This window comes from Cyclopterus lumpus, chromosome 10 (genome assembly GCF_009769545.1).
Source record: "Cyclopterus lumpus isolate fCycLum1 chromosome 10, fCycLum1.pri, whole genome shotgun sequence".
NCBI classification, from domain to species: Eukaryota; Metazoa; Chordata; class Actinopteri; order Perciformes; family Cyclopteridae; genus Cyclopterus; species Cyclopterus lumpus.
The window spans coordinates 24,226,394-24,241,813 of NC_046975.1; the positions used below are offsets into that span (position 1 = coordinate 24,226,394).

General features: G+C 46.7%; 1 protein-coding gene across 1 annotated transcript in view; it reads left to right on the top strand.

Moving 5' to 3' along the window:
- tgfbi (transforming growth factor, beta-induced) overlaps positions 1-14,298 on the top strand; it is a 19,948-nt gene extending 5,650 nt beyond the window's left edge. Inside the window, exons 3-17 of the mRNA XM_034543759.1 lie at positions 3,673-3,737; positions 3,935-4,092; positions 4,296-4,460; positions 5,003-5,149; positions 5,228-5,369; positions 5,481-5,693; positions 5,906-6,043; positions 6,774-6,919; positions 8,975-9,111; positions 10,001-10,131; positions 10,851-10,975; positions 11,062-11,164; positions 12,795-12,862; positions 13,079-13,103; positions 13,187-14,298. Coding sequence (XP_034399650.1) covers positions 3,673-3,737; positions 3,935-4,092; positions 4,296-4,460; positions 5,003-5,149; positions 5,228-5,369; positions 5,481-5,693; positions 5,906-6,043; positions 6,774-6,919; positions 8,975-9,111; positions 10,001-10,131; positions 10,851-10,975; positions 11,062-11,164; positions 12,795-12,862; positions 13,079-13,103; positions 13,187-13,242 — 1,819 coding nt within the window. The 3' untranslated portion in view covers positions 13,243-14,298. The remainder of the gene's footprint in view (positions 1-3,672; positions 3,738-3,934; positions 4,093-4,295; positions 4,461-5,002; positions 5,150-5,227; positions 5,370-5,480; positions 5,694-5,905; positions 6,044-6,773; positions 6,920-8,974; positions 9,112-10,000; positions 10,132-10,850; positions 10,976-11,061; positions 11,165-12,794; positions 12,863-13,078; positions 13,104-13,186) is intronic.
- The last annotated feature ends 1,122 nt before the right edge of the window (positions 14,299-15,420 follow it).

Below are 15,420 nucleotides of genomic sequence, written 5' to 3' on the forward strand. Positions count from 1 at the left end.
GTCTCTCTGCCTCTCTCTCTCTGTCTTACCTGTCTGTCTGTCTGTCTCTCCCTGTCTGTCTGTCTGTCTCTCTGTCTCTCCCTGTCTGTCTGTCTGTCTGTCTGTCTGTCTCTCCCTGTCTGTCTGTCTGTCTCTCTGTCTCTCTCTCTCTCTGTCTGTCTGTCTCTCCCTGTCTGCCTGTCTGTCTGTCTCTCCCTGTCTGCCTGTCTGTCTCTCTACAGTAACACAATACCTCAGTGGAGGTCATATTTCTCTGCCCCCAGTTTGACTGACAGGCTGAAGGTGAAGTCGTGTTTTTCTCCGCTGGATGTTTCTGGAACGTTTCCCTCGAGCAGCTTCGACCTCGCTCTGTTTGTTTTGTCAGAAATTCACGGCGTCCATCTTTGTTTATGTGGAGACCGAACGGGAGTCAAGTTTCCATCTGGTTTGATAATCAGTCCAGTGTGTGTGTGTGTGTGCTAACACACACGCACACACACACACACACACACACGCTCACACACACACACACACACACACACACACACACACACACACACACACGCTCACACACGCTCACACACACACCAGTAGCTGATCCCCATCTGTTTACATTTTACTGCCGGTGTGTTGGAGGAGTTCTTGCCTTCTTCTGTCTCCAGAATTTACATTTTACTTCATTAAAGGAGCTGTATTTAACATCCAGATCACTAATATCTGATCAATAACTATCATCTACAGATATAGAGGAGTAATAAACCTGATATTAGTGATCTGGATGTTCATTACTCTATATCTGTATGTAGATGATAGTTATTGATCAGAACGTACTCAAGGCACTTTAAATGGTAAAGACAAACAAGGAACAGGTGGTCGGAGTCCAGGTGGGCTTTGAGTTGGTTGGCAGCGGTGAGTTCAAGTGTTCTGGAGATGGGTCAGCAGTTGTTGAGGATGTCAGGATCCAGGCCAGGTTTTTCGAGGATCGGTGTAACTGAGGTGAGTTTGAGAGCGAGGGGGGCGGAGCCAGTAGACAGGGAGGAGTTGATGACATGCAGGAGTAGCGGGTGGAGGGTCGGGAGAGAGGCCATGACTAATTCAATTTAGTTCAGTTTATTTTGTATAGCCCAATATCACAAATCACAAACTCCCCTCAGAGGGCTTTACAATCTGTACACATACGACATCCCTGACCTTTGACCTCACAACGGATCAGGAAAAACTCCCAAATAATAGAAAAAACCTTTCAGGGGAAAAAAGAGAAGAAACCTTCAGGAGAGCAACAGAGGAGGATCCCTCTCCCCGGATGGACAGATGAATAGATGTCATGTGGCCAGATGAACAGAGTTACAGAGTTACATAAACACATTACATGAATATGACAATGTATGAATGGAACTCCAATCCATGAAACAGAAGGAGGTAGAGAGGAGGGGGGGCGGGGCATCAGCAGGGCCAATGGGAGGCCGGCTCACCAGCATCAGACACCTCCAGGTCCAATGGACCCTATGAGACGTGAAGTCACAACGACTCCGGGGAGGAAGCAGAGTTAGTAAGGTGCAATGGAGAGATGTAAATTCATCCATAAGGAGAGAGAGAAGAGGAGAGAGGTGCTCAGTGTATCCTAAAACATCCCCCAGCAGCCTATAAGCCTATAGCAGCATATCAAGGGGCTGGACCAGGGCAAACCTGATTCAGCCCTAACTATAAGTACTATTAAAGAGGAAAGTCTTAAGTCTATTCTTGAATGAGGTGACTGTGTCTGCCTCCCGGACTGAAAGTGGAAGCTGGTTCCATAAAAGAGGAGCTTGATAACTGAAGGCTCTGGCTCTCATCCTACTTTTTAGGACTCTAGGAATCACAAGTAGCCCCACATTTAGTGAGCAGCTCTCTAGTGGGGCAATATGGTACTACAAGCTCCTAAAGATATGATGGTGCATCACCAATCAAGGCTTTGTAGGTGAGGAGAAGAATTTTAAATGTGATTCTTGATTTTAAAGGAGACTTCAGTCCGGTTTTACTTTGAGGGTTTCCTGGTAAAGTTTGACTTCATGTGAATCATTATATTTAATATTCAAACCGGCCGATCGTCTTTGTTATCCTCCAGTTTTCAGACACAAAGAAAACAGAGAGCGTTCCGTGAGCTCGGCCTGCAGCTCCGCCGTGTGCGGCGTTTCCTGCTGAAGATATCAGATATGAGGAGACGGGATATTTATTTAAACTCATTATGTAGTTAACCAGCCGGTCTTCTGCGAGGCTCTGGGACATTTTATTTTGTAGTGGTCAGGAAGTGAGGAGCTCCTGGTGGGTTTAGTGTTTTTCCTGGCGCTGGCTGTGGGTCCCCCATCAGGGGTCTGGTCTGGATTCTTCTTCTCTCTGAGGAAATGAGCTTTATGAGCCCAGACGGCTGAGAAGCATTTATTATGGAAATCTCTCCAGGAAGTCATGCTTCCACGCTCCGTTGCAGCCGGCATGTGAGGAATCCTCCCGAAACCCTGAACTGGGAAACGCTTGTTTCTCCAGAGACTAAATTAATTCAGCAATTTTACGTCTTCCAAGCATTCATTGGAGCTGGAGCTGCCCGCCGTCGTCGTTGTCGTGTACAGTTCCCGTGGTTACGGCTGTCTCACCTTCAACGGTTTCATCGTCCATAAAGTTGATATCTGACCTTTTTATAAATCTCCATATCAGCTGTTGTTGTTCAGTCCGTAAATCATCAACAGATAACATCACTGACACGTCCCCGAACAAGAGATATTATTGGCTGCTGGGGGAAACCGTTGGACCAATCAGGAGTTAGTGATTCTGACGCGAGCGGCTCCGTGATGACGGAAACCAAACAGGCAATTAAATAAACACACGGCTCCCGGTCCAGAGGCTCAGATGTGATCTGTTCCCGTCCAGGTTCAGAGTCTCTAAACAACGTTTCCTCTGGATGAATAAACAGCGTGCGCGCTCATGTAAACTGGACGCTCTTTGTTTATGAACTCATGGAAACTCTTCTCACAGGCTGTTATTGTGCGCATGACTTTATGAGCATCATTACACTCAGACAGGAATTTATGTGTCTGCCGAAGCAGGAATATTACAGCAAGGTTACGAGGTTCTCAGGTGGAACGCAGAGCTTTATGGAGGAGTTCCTTTTCCTCCTGAGGCTGAAACCTGCAGAACACGTTTCTGTGATGGAAGCTCAGTGAAGTAGAAGAAGAAAGTAGAGGAAGGATGGAGAGGACGTGGACAGGTTGATAGAAGTGTCCTCTTGTGTCCTCACGTGTCCTCACATGTCCTCTTGTGTCCTCACTTGTGTCCTCTTGTGTCCTCACTTGTGTCCTCTTGTGTCCTCACTTGTGTCCTCTTGTGTCCTCACTTGTGTCCTCTTGTGTCCTCACATGTCCTCTTGTGTCCTCACTTGTGTCCTCACTTGTCCTCACATGTCCTCTTGTGTCCTCACTTGTGTCCTCTTGTGTCCTCACATGTCCTCTTGTGTCCTCACATGTCCTCTTGTGTCCTCACTTGTGTCCTCTTGTGTCCTCACTTGTGTCCTCTTGTGTCCTCACTTGTGTCCTCTTGTGTCCTCACATGTCCTCTTGTGTCCTCACTTGTGTCCTCACTTGTCCTCACGTGTCCTCTTGTGTCCTCACTTGTGTCCTCTTGTGTCCTCATGAGTCCTCACTTGTCCTCATGTGTCCTCTGCAGGATGATCACCTATGAGTGCTGTCCTGGTTATGAGAAGATCCCTGGAGAGAAGGGATGTCCTGCTGGTATGACCTCTGACCTCTGACCCCAAACACACCACGCACACAGCATCTGTAGCTCAGATGAACACATGAATCATGTTCACAGTCGCATACAGGAAGTATATTCTGAATCTCTGTGTGCTGCTGTGAACCTCCTCCCCTCAGCACAGTTGCATTGTGGGAGACCTGCTAGTTCAGTGTTGGTGTGGTCTCCTCTGCAGCGCTGCCTCTGGTGAACATCTACAACACGCTGGGCGTGGTGGGGGCCTCCACCACCCAGATGTACTCTGAGCGGGCGCAGCTGAAGGAGGAGATCGAAGGGCCGGGCAGCTTCACCTTCTTCGCCCCGAGCAACGAGGCGTGGGCCGCCCTGCCGACGGTCAGTCCGCCCTGCCGCTGCACCCACAGTGGATTCATCCGCCGCTGGAAATAGTCCCCAACAAAAGCACTATTTCCTCCTGTGTTTGATGAAACAGGGACCAGTTTTACTACCCACAATGCACTAGCAAAGAGATTTTGTCCTCATGTGACACCCCTTTGTGATACAGTGTGTTGTTGTTGTTATTGTTGTTGTTGTTGCAGGAGATCCTGGACGCTCTGGTGAGCAACGTGAACATCGAGCTGCTGAACGCTCTTCATTATCACATGGTGAGCCGCCGGCTGACCTCCGAGGAGCTGAGACACGGATCCTCCTTTGCCTCCATGTACCAGGACTTCCACGTCCACATCCACCACTACAGCAACGGGGTGAGTGGTGATGATGATGAAGATGATGATGATGGTGATGGTGGTGATGGTGATGGTGGTGATGATGATGATGGTGATGATGGTGATGATGGTGATGATGATGATGATGATGATGATGATGATGGTGGTGATGGTGATGATGGTGGTGATGATGATGATGGTGATGATGGTGATGATGGTGATGATGATGAAGATGATGATGATGGTGATGATGGTGATGGTGGTGATGATGATGATGGTGATGATGGTGATGATGGTGATGATGGTGATGATGATGATGATGGTGATGATGATGAAGATGATGATGATGGTGATGATGGTGATGGTGGTGATGATGATGATGGTGATGATGGTGATGATGGTGATGATGGTGATGATGATGATGGTGATGATGATGGTGATGCTGATGATGATGGTGATAATGGTGATGATGGTGATGATGATGATGATGATGGTGATGATGATGGTGATGATGATGATGATGATGATGATGATGATGATGATGCTCCATATGTTTAAACATCTCTTCTTCACCTCCTCAGATCGTGACGGTGAACTGCGCTCGTCTGATCAAACCCGACCAACACGCCACCAACGGCATCGTGCACGTGGTCGACCGCGTCATCACCGCCGTCTCCAACAACGTGCACATGCTCATCGACGTGGACGACGACCTGGAGACGCTGCGCGTGAGTCCGTCCGCCGGTCCATCGATCTGAACGGTGTTGTCAGCCGCTGACCCCCTGAACTCTTTTCCTCGTCTCCAGACGGCGATGGCGGCTGCAGGTCTGACCACCATGTTGGAGACCGACGGCCAGTACACCATCTTCGCTCCCACCAACGATGCCTTCGAAAAGATTCCTCAGGAGACCCTGAACAGGATCCTGGGAGACCCCGTGGCTCTAAGAGGTGAGCTGCTGGCTCCCACTGGTGGCCTTTGAGGTTTTTTAGACCCACTATAAACCTGATGAACCTGCTCCTGATGTCAGTCCTCCTGTGTGCTTGCCCGCCCCCCCTCAGACCTGCTGAACTACCACATCCTGAATCACATGCAGTGTGCCGAGTCCATCGTGTCGGGGACGCCGATGGAGACCCTGCAGGGCACCGTGCTGGAGGTGGGCTGTGACGGAGACCAGATGACCCTGAACGGGAAGGCCATCGTCACCAAGAAAGACCAGCTGGGGACCAACGGAGTCATCCACTACATCAACGAGCTGCTCATCCCGGACTCAGGTACTACTACTGCAGTACTGCAGTACTACTGATACTCCTGTAATACTGCAATATTGCTATACTGCTAATACTACTAATACTACTGACACTGAGAGTACCTCAAACTACAGAAGCACTGCAGTACAAATCAACACATCCACTGTTAAAGCTAGTTGTATTCAGTAGTATTTCGTAGTATAAGTACTTGCAGTACTAATTCACTTCTCTTTCAGCCAAAGTTCTGCTAGAGCTTGCTGAGGATTCGTCCGTTGCCACGGCGACCAAGCTGTTTGTGGAGGCGGGGCTGTCCTCCCACCTGACGGGCTCCGAGGCGCTGACCATGCTGACCCCACTGGACGACGCCTTCAAAGGTAACGCTCCTGACCTTTGACCTCTGAGTCGCCGGTCAGGTTCATTCATTAGCCCCTGTGGCCTCAGTACAGACACTCAGTCTGTAGATATAATAATTCAGTCATTGTGGATTCTTCACTGCTTTTTATTACTTTGTTTTTATTGCTTATTTATAACACTTGTTTTGATCGTTTCTTTTTACTACGTCTCTTATTTGCACTTTACCCTCTGCAGCGGCACTAATAACAATAATTATCTTATCTAGACTCAGTACTCAGAAACCCATTCAAACCACCATGTTTGATCCATTACAACATAAATCATGTTTCAATCCTTTTAATCGAAAACTCTGGCTTCTAAATTGTACTTTTTTACTATTTCCCACCAGATGTCCACTGGAGATAATACATGTAATTCTCGTGTCCACTAGTGGTATTATAAATAATACATGTACCTATCCAGGTGTCCACTAGGGGCATAGCTGCTGTATTATAGAGATAATACATGTTATTTCCCTGGTGTCCACTAGTGGTATTATGAGATAATACATGTACTTCTCCTGGTGTCCACTAGGGGAATAGCTGCTGTATTATAGAGATAATACATGTTATTTCCCTGGTGTCCACTAGGGGCATAGCTGCTGTATTATAGAGATAATACATGTTGTTCCCCTGGTGTCCACTAGGGGCATCACTGCTGTATTAATGAGCACTGCCGTGTTTGATGCCTCAAAATGGTGTCTTCTCACAGGAAGTGACACGACGATGACGCCTGACTTGAGGAAGCTGATGACCAACCACATCCTGAAGGAGCAGCTGTCCTCTAAGTCTCTGTACCACGGTCAGGAGCTGGAGACGCTGGGAGGCCTCAAGCTGCGAGTGTTCGTCTACAGAAACGTAAGAACTCTGATGAGTCTCAGGGTCCAATCGCAACGCAGCGAGACCACGTGGTCTTCTCACCGCGAACAAATGGTACTGAATAGGAATGTCACCAACCAGCCCATACCAAAAACCAGTGAAACTCCACGAGTCTTATGGGTGGTTCAAGACCACGTTAAAAAACTCAACCAAACAATAACTCTCATGCAACCTCCATTATCAGGATTACTGGTCCTGATCTGGGACCTACGGTTCTTCTGGTATTGTAGAAAAATGGGTGACAGACCTTTGGCATACCAGTTACCAACCGGACCGAGACCAGCTCTTCAACAAGGTCTCGGTCCGGTTGCTTTAATCCGATTGCTGCTTTCAACACCTGTCCAAACAAACCCACCAAGGCTCCGGGGTTCGGTTCAACCCAACCAAAGAAGTCTGGTTGGACAGCAGGTCTGTCTTTGTGGACTCGTATCATAGCTCTGAATTCACAGATGTAGACCTGGATCCTGCAGGTGAAGCTTCGTTGGAAATGGACACAGATCTGGATGGGATTATGCCCTCGTTTCATGTTTGATGTCAGAACAAGAAGCAGCTTGTTCATCTCTTCCTGACATGAGGAATCTAACCCGCTTTCATTTTTTATAACCTGTGATTTTCATTTCCTGGAAAAAAAGACGGTGACTTCAGACTTTTCCACATTAATAACAGCTGACTCACTCGCTTCTATTCTCCCAGTCAGAGCATCAGATACTTAGGCTGACTGTGTTGTCTGTTGCCGGGCGGGTTGGGTGGCTCGTGTGTCTTCATTGGCAACAAATATTGTCTCTTCATCTCCAGCGATGATTTCATGAGGTCACTGCGGTTGTGGTTTCAATGACTTTAGCGGTTCCTCTGAGCGTGTCAGATCAGTGGTCCTGAACCGGGTCTTTCTGATGACCAACTTTGGTTTGATTTGTGAGGTTTTTATCATTTAAGCTAATGATGAGTCTGAGAGGTTACGTAACACTTTATCTACATGTTTAAATGGCCGAGTCCCGCACTGCAGCCTCGTTACTGCGCCCCCATGTGGCGATGAAGTCATCCAAAGTATCTCGTGGTGATGTGAATCACTGCAGAGAGACAACCAGAAGAATAGGGGCCACGGAGCAGAGGGCTCCACTGTAGCATCACCAGATCTGCTGGTTTCTGGTTGTACAGGTGAGGTTGCTCTTCTGGTTTCTGGTTGTACAGGTGAGGTTGCTCTTCTGGTTTCTGGTTGTACGGACGAGGTTGCTCTTCTGGTTTCTGGTTGTACAGGTGAGGTTGCTCTTCTGGTTTCTGGTTGTACAGGTGAGGTTGCTCTTCTGGTTTCTGGTTGTACGGACGAGGTTGCTCTGCTGGTTTCTGGTTGTACGGACGAGGTTGCTCTGCTGGTTTCTGGTTGTACGGACGAGGTTGCTCTGCTGGTTTCTGGTTGTACAGGTGATGCTCCACATTGTGTAGCATGATGACTGAAGCTCTTCATGTTGTCCACAAACACAAGATGTGTGAACATCTGTAAATGAGAGTTATTGATCGGTCTGGGGTTTGAGGTGGTCTCTGCTGGTCTCCACGTGGTTCAGGATCTGGACTCGTGGGTGGCTCACATTTCTGCTCAGTAATGAACTCTGCAGACCACAAGAAGTTTCCTGCTTCCCACGGCTGCTAAATCTTTCCAGACATCAGACGTAGGCTGCTGTGTGTGTGTGTGTGTGTGTGTGTCAGTGAGTTTGTGTGTGTGTCTGTCTGTTTGTGTGTGTCTGTGTGTCTGGGTGTGTGAGTGTGTGAGTGTGTGTGTGTGATGGCAAAATGGCTGCCCTCGAGGATCTGATGTATGTATATATATATATATATATATATATATATATATATATATATATATATATATATATATATATATATACACACACAGTACATATAGTGTGAGCAGAAGTTCTGTCTTTGCTCCAGACCAACATAAGGACAGAAGATTTATATCTATATCTATATATCTATATATAGATATATAGATATAGATATAGATATCTTAATATTATATATATATATATCCATTTATAGAACCTTTGCATTGAGAACGCCTGCATCGCCGCTCACGATAAGATGGGACGCTACGCCAGCATGTTCACGGTGGACAAGGTCCTCACGCCGCCGATGGGAACCGTCATGGACGTCCTGAAGGCCGACGACCGCTTCAGGTGAGACCACATGGAGGAGTTCTGATCCACCAAGGGAAGCTGGAGCTCATTCTGAACTAGAAGCTTGAGATTAGGTTGGAATACGTAGTTACTTTGCAGAGACAGATGGTCAGGAGGACACCAGGTCACACCAGGTCACACCAGGTCACACCAGGACACACCAGGTCACACCAGGTCACACCAGGACACACCAGGTCACACCAGGACACACCAGGTCACACCAGGTCACACCAGGACACACCAGGACACACCAGGTCACACCAGGACACACCAGGTCACACCAGGACACACCAGGTCACACCAGGTCACACCAGGACACACCAGGACACACCAGGACACACCAGGTCACACCAGGACACACCAGGACACACCAGGACACACCAGGTCACACCAGGTCACACCAGGACACACCAGGTCACACCAGGATACAGGACACACCAGGACACACCAGGATACAGGACACACCAGGTCACACCAGGACACACCAGGTCACACCAGGTCACACCAGGATACAGGACACACCAGGACACACCAGGATACAGGACACACCAGGTCACACCAGGACACACCAGGTCACACCAGGTCACACCAGGACACAGGACACACCAGGTCACACCAGGACACACCAGGTCACACCAGGTCACACCAGGTCACACCAGGTCACACCAGGACACACCAGGACACAGGACACACCAGGTCACACCAACATGAACACAACCATGAACAGTGTTGTTTTCGGAGACGCTCATAGGTCAAACTGTTCTGTGATCAGCGCTCTCTCTCCGGACGCTACAGACCTCGGACCTCATCACCACGTCACGCGGTCTTCAGATCAGATGAAGTGACATCACGTCGTGTCCCAAACTAACGCACCTACTTCCTGTTTCAGCCTCCTGGTCGGAGCCGTCCAGACCAGCGGCATGACGGAGCTTTTGAACCAGCAGGGGGCGCTGACCTTCTTCGCTCCCACCAACGACGCCTTCAACGCTCTTCCTCGGGCCGAGCTCAACCAGCTGATGCGTGAGTGCAGAGCGACGAAGAGTGATGAAGACTGTGGTCCTGTTAAGGCTCGGTGTTTATGGAGCGACGCCTCGGTGTTTATGGAGCGACGCCTCAGTGTTTATGGAGCGACGCCTCGGTGTTTATGGAGCGACGGCTCGGTGTTTATGGAGCGACGGCTCGGTGTTTATGGAGCGACGCCTCGGTGTTTATGGAGCGACGGCTCGGTGTTTATGGAGCGACGGCTCCTTCTTTGGGCCTTCAGACGGCCTTCTGTTCGGATCCGGCTTATTAAAAATGTCTGTGCAGCTTCAATGAAGACACATAGGCATGAACCTCATCAACAGAGATATTGTTTACAAAACACCAAAATATTACACCTGATTCTGACTTGTGTTGACATTTAACTATGTATAGATAACTGAAATATCTAAATTTCTTTTTTTTTCACACGTTATATTTTATAAATCCCAAACTCTCCTCAGATGGCTTTACAATCCGACCTTTGACCCGCACATCAGAACAGGAACAACTCCCCCAAAAACCCTTTAAGGCGAGAAAAAGGGCATGAAGCTCAGGGAGAGCAACTTTATTGAACATTTTATTGACTAATATTGAAAAAAGTGAATATTCAGGTTGCTCAGATGTCGAAGTTCAGGATGAAAAACAAACAACAGATCTCCAGTCAGTTTAAGTTCTCACATGTGTGTGTGTGTGTGTGTGTGTGTGTGTGTTTCCAGGTAACCGTCAGGAGCTGTCGGCTGTGCTCCGGTACCACCTGGGGGAGGGCCTGCTGGTCAGCGGAGGAGTGGGATCTCACACCAGAGTCAAACCTCTGCAGGGAGAGAAGCTGGAGTTGGGCGTGGTCGGTCCTCTGTCCTCACTCATCAATCCCTCTCTGATTATTTATCTCTGATCTGAGCTGATAACAGCTGCTCTCTTGTGTTTCAGCGTAACTACACCGTGTATGTCAACAAAGTCCCGGTCGCTGACGCAGACCTGATGGCGACCAACGGAGTTGTCCACGCTGTCAACAGCATGATCAGACCTCTGCGTAAGTCCAGCTCGCCCTTCAGATCTACTGGCCGAGACTTTCACTGTACAGAGCTTTTTCTTCAGTGTTTCCATGAAGTCACATCGTCTGCATAGAGTTTCAGTGTTTCCATGACGTCACATCGTCTGCATAGAGTTTCAGTGTTTCCATGACGTCACATCGTCTGCATAGAGTTTCAGTGTTTCCATGACGTCACATCGTCTGCATAGAGTTTCAGTGTCTCCATGACGTCACATCGTCTGCATAGAGTTTCAGTGTTTCCATGACGTCACATCGTCTGCATAGAGTTTCAGTGTTTCCATGACGTCACATCCTCTGCATAGAGTTTCAGTGTTTCCATGACGTCACATCGTCTGCATAGAGTTTCAGTGTTTCCATAAAGTCACATCGTCTGCATAGAGTTTCAGTGTTTCCATGACGTCACATCGTCTGCATAGAGTTTCAGTGTTTCCATGAAGTCACATCGTCTGCATAGAGTTTCAGTGTTTCCATGAAGTCACATCGTCTGCATAGAGTTTCAGTGTTTCCATGAAGTCACATCGTCTGCATAGAGTTTCAGTGTTTCCATGAAGTCACATCGTCTGCATAGAGTTTCAGTGTCTCCATGAAGTCACATCGTCTGCATAGAGTTTCAGTGTTTCCATGAAGTCACATCGTCTGCATAGAGTTTCAGTGTTTCCATGAAGTCACATCGTCTGCATAGAGTTTCAATGTTTCCATGAAGTCACATCGTCTGCATAGAGTTTCAGTGTTTCCATGAAGTCACATCGTCTGCATAGAGTTTCAGTGTTTCCATGACGTCACATCGTCTGCATAGAGTTTCAGTGTTTCCATGAAGTCACATCGTCTGCATAGAGTTTCAGTGTTTCCATGAAGTCACATCGTCTGCATAGAGTTTCAGTGTTTCCATGAAGTCACATCGTCTGCATAGAGTTTCAGTGTTTCCATGAAGTCACATCGTCTGCATAGAGTTTCAGTGTCTTCATGAAGTCACATCGTCTGCATAGAGTTTCAGTGTTTCCATGAAGTCACATCGTCTGCATAGAGTTTCAGTGTTTCCATTAAGTCACATCGTCTGCATAGAGTTTCAGTGTTTCCATGACGTCACATCGTCTGCATAGAGTTTCAGTGTTTCCATGACGTCACATCGTCTGCATAGAGTTTCAGTGTTTCCATGAAGTCACATCGTCTGCATAGAGTTTCAGTGTTTCCATGAAGTCACATCGTCTGCATAGAGTTTCAGTGTTTCCATGAAGTCACATCGTCTGCATAGAGTTTCAGTGTTTCCATGAAGTCACATCGTCTGCATAGAGTTTCAGTGTCTCCATGAAGTCACATCGTCTGCATAGAGTTTCAGTGTTTCCATGAAGTCACATCGTCTGCATAGAGTTTCAATGTTTCCATGAAGTCACATCGTCTGCATAGAGTTTTAGTGTTTCCATGACGTCACATCGTCTGCATAGAGTTTTAGTGTTTCCATGACGTCACATCGTCTGCATAGAGTTTTAGTGTTTCCATGACGTCACATCGTCTGCATAGAGTTTCAGCTCGTCGTGAATCTTCTCCGCTTCTCTCGGCGCTCTTGTTTTCAGAGCAGAAGCTGTAAGAAGTTGTCTTTGTGTCTCTGCAGCTCCGAAGGTGGACCGAGAACAGGCTGATGGACCTGCGGCGGCCTTCAGACCGGCGGCCTCCTACAGGGTGAGAAGCCGCTGATGAAGCACACGCTTCCACAACTGTCGTCTACGTCACGTGACCTGTGTCCCTCTGTAAACATGGAAATACGTTTTACAAAGAAAACATTGCAAATAATTAGATCTGCATAATTTTGATTTGGCCGTCTAATTCTAGTAATTCCATATATATTACTAATAATTGTGATAATGATGATAATAATAATAATTATCGGTCTCACAGGCGGACTCCAGGAGCTTCAGGGACGGTGAGTTTCTTCTTCTTTTAGTTGCACAACCTGAAGCAGAAGATGAACCTGTCGAGTCTCTAACTGTCGGTTTCTGTCTCCAGACGAGATGTTCCAGAAGGTTGTCCGGAGTCGCTCCAGCAGGACGATGAACCAGTAAAACTACGCAGAACATCTGAGGAACCAAAGACAAAGGAAAAATCCCCCTGAAGTCTTTTCACACTGAAGTCGGTTTCTGTTTAATCTGAAACAGAAACCAACTTCAGCCTAACTGCTGCTGAATGATTAACGGATGAAACACAACAATTGAGTACAACCAGTTTAACCAGTTTAACCAGTTCAACCAGTTAACCAAGTACAACCAGTTTAACCAGTTCAACCAGTTCAACCAGTTCTACCAGTTAACCAAGTTCAACCAGTTTAACCAGTTCAACCAGTTCTACCAGTTAACCAAGTTCAACCAGTTTAACCAGTTCAACCAGTTCTACCAGTTAACCAAGTTCAACCAGTTTAACCAGTTTAACCAGTTCTACCAGTTCTACCAGTTAACCAAGTTAAACCAGTTCAACCAGTTCTTATTTTGTGTTTTAATGCAGGAACCATCTAAAGGTTGTTGATCACTGATCAATACGTGTTGAATCAGAAGATCTCAGGGGGAGTTTAAACAAATTCTCAGTGTTTTGCTTTCTTTGTAAAACAATAAATAGTTTTGACCGAATGTCACGTCTAAAATCCAAAGTTTGAACTTTCACATGTAAAACTTTTGTAAAGTGTTTTTTTGTTGTTGTTTACTCTGTGTGTTGTTGTCGTCCTGCAGCATGTCAGCAGGCCTGAGCTCAAACAAACAAACAAACAAAGTGATCTAATGGATTTATGGAGCTTTTTTAGGACGTTTTTTCTTTGTGTTTTTTTGTAAAATAAAACCGAAAAATGAGCTCTGAAAAAAAAGTTGTCTGAAGTGTGTGTGTCTGTGTGTGTGAGTGAGTGTGTGTGTGTTAGTGAGTATGTGTGTGTGTGTGTGTTAGTGTCTGTGTGTGTGAGTGTGTGTTAGTGTATGAGTGTGAATGTGTTACTGAGTGTGTGTTAGTGTAAGAAAGTTATAAAAAGTCGTATAATATTTCAGATTCATGCAAAACGTAATAAAGAGACAGTTAGCTTTTTATAAACCTGTTTTATTAGTGCTATGCATTTCATTAAAAAAAAAGATTAAATTCCATTGATGAGTTTTACAGTGATTGGGCTCCACATCGAGTATATGACATGCAATCAAGGAACAAATAGCACAATAACTCATATTTTACATTCTTAACCTCTGCACCCTGAAATGATTTCACCCTGAATTATAAAGAAAGACTCTCGATTCAAATGTAGGAACTTTAAGACAATTCCATTCATTTTGACCAGTTCTGAATCCCTTTTTAATCTTTTCCACTATACGCCACTTTTTAACAACACCACATCGTCTGCAAACATTTGAATATTGCCAAAAGGCCAAACTAAAGGGAATGCTGCCGGTATCGTACCTTTCAACTTCACCGTTCAGAGGGCTGGCGGACGGTAAAAAAATACAGGTAGTCGGTAGTGTGACTCCTCACATACCATACGTGTATTTACTGTAACATTGCAACGTATTCTAGTGCAAATGGCAGAAAGACTGTAATGTATATAAAGAGTGTCTTCACAGCACAAGACCTCGCCGGCCACCGGAGGGAGCGTTTGTTTACTGGCAGGAATCAGCTCAGAAGATTCAGAAGTGTACGTGGAAAATGTTAGCGAAAAGACAAACATCATGACATCATAGTGTTCAACAGTCCAGCCGTGTTACGAGCAACGACAAAGTTCAAAGGAACGTTTTCAATCTCCATCTCAAGTGCTCTTTGCATTTCATAAAGTTACATTGAAGAAGTAAACATTAGTTTGTTGAAGTCATGGGGAGGGGGGGACGGGGGGGGGGGGACGGGGTTCTCTGAATCTTTGTCGGCTCCCGACAACAGAAGATGCTTTGATGACCCATTGTTTCAGCTCTGATCTCTGCATCTGGTCTGTCCGTCATCAGGTTTACTGTGTCGGAGGCCTTTCTACATTCATCCAGTCACGTCGACCTCAGTCCGAGGACCAGCTTCACATGTCACGTGATCCTTGTTGTTAATAACCTTCTACTCGACCGTCGTCCATCAAACCACGATCAGTTTGAGACGCTAATGCAACCAGAAGGAACTAAAGCGATGAGTCAGCAGGAAGCTCACACACACAGACAACGTGGTAATAGCCCTTTGTAGGCAGGTCCCGCTGAGACACTGTTCTACACACAGTCGACGTACGAATGGAGTTTCAATGA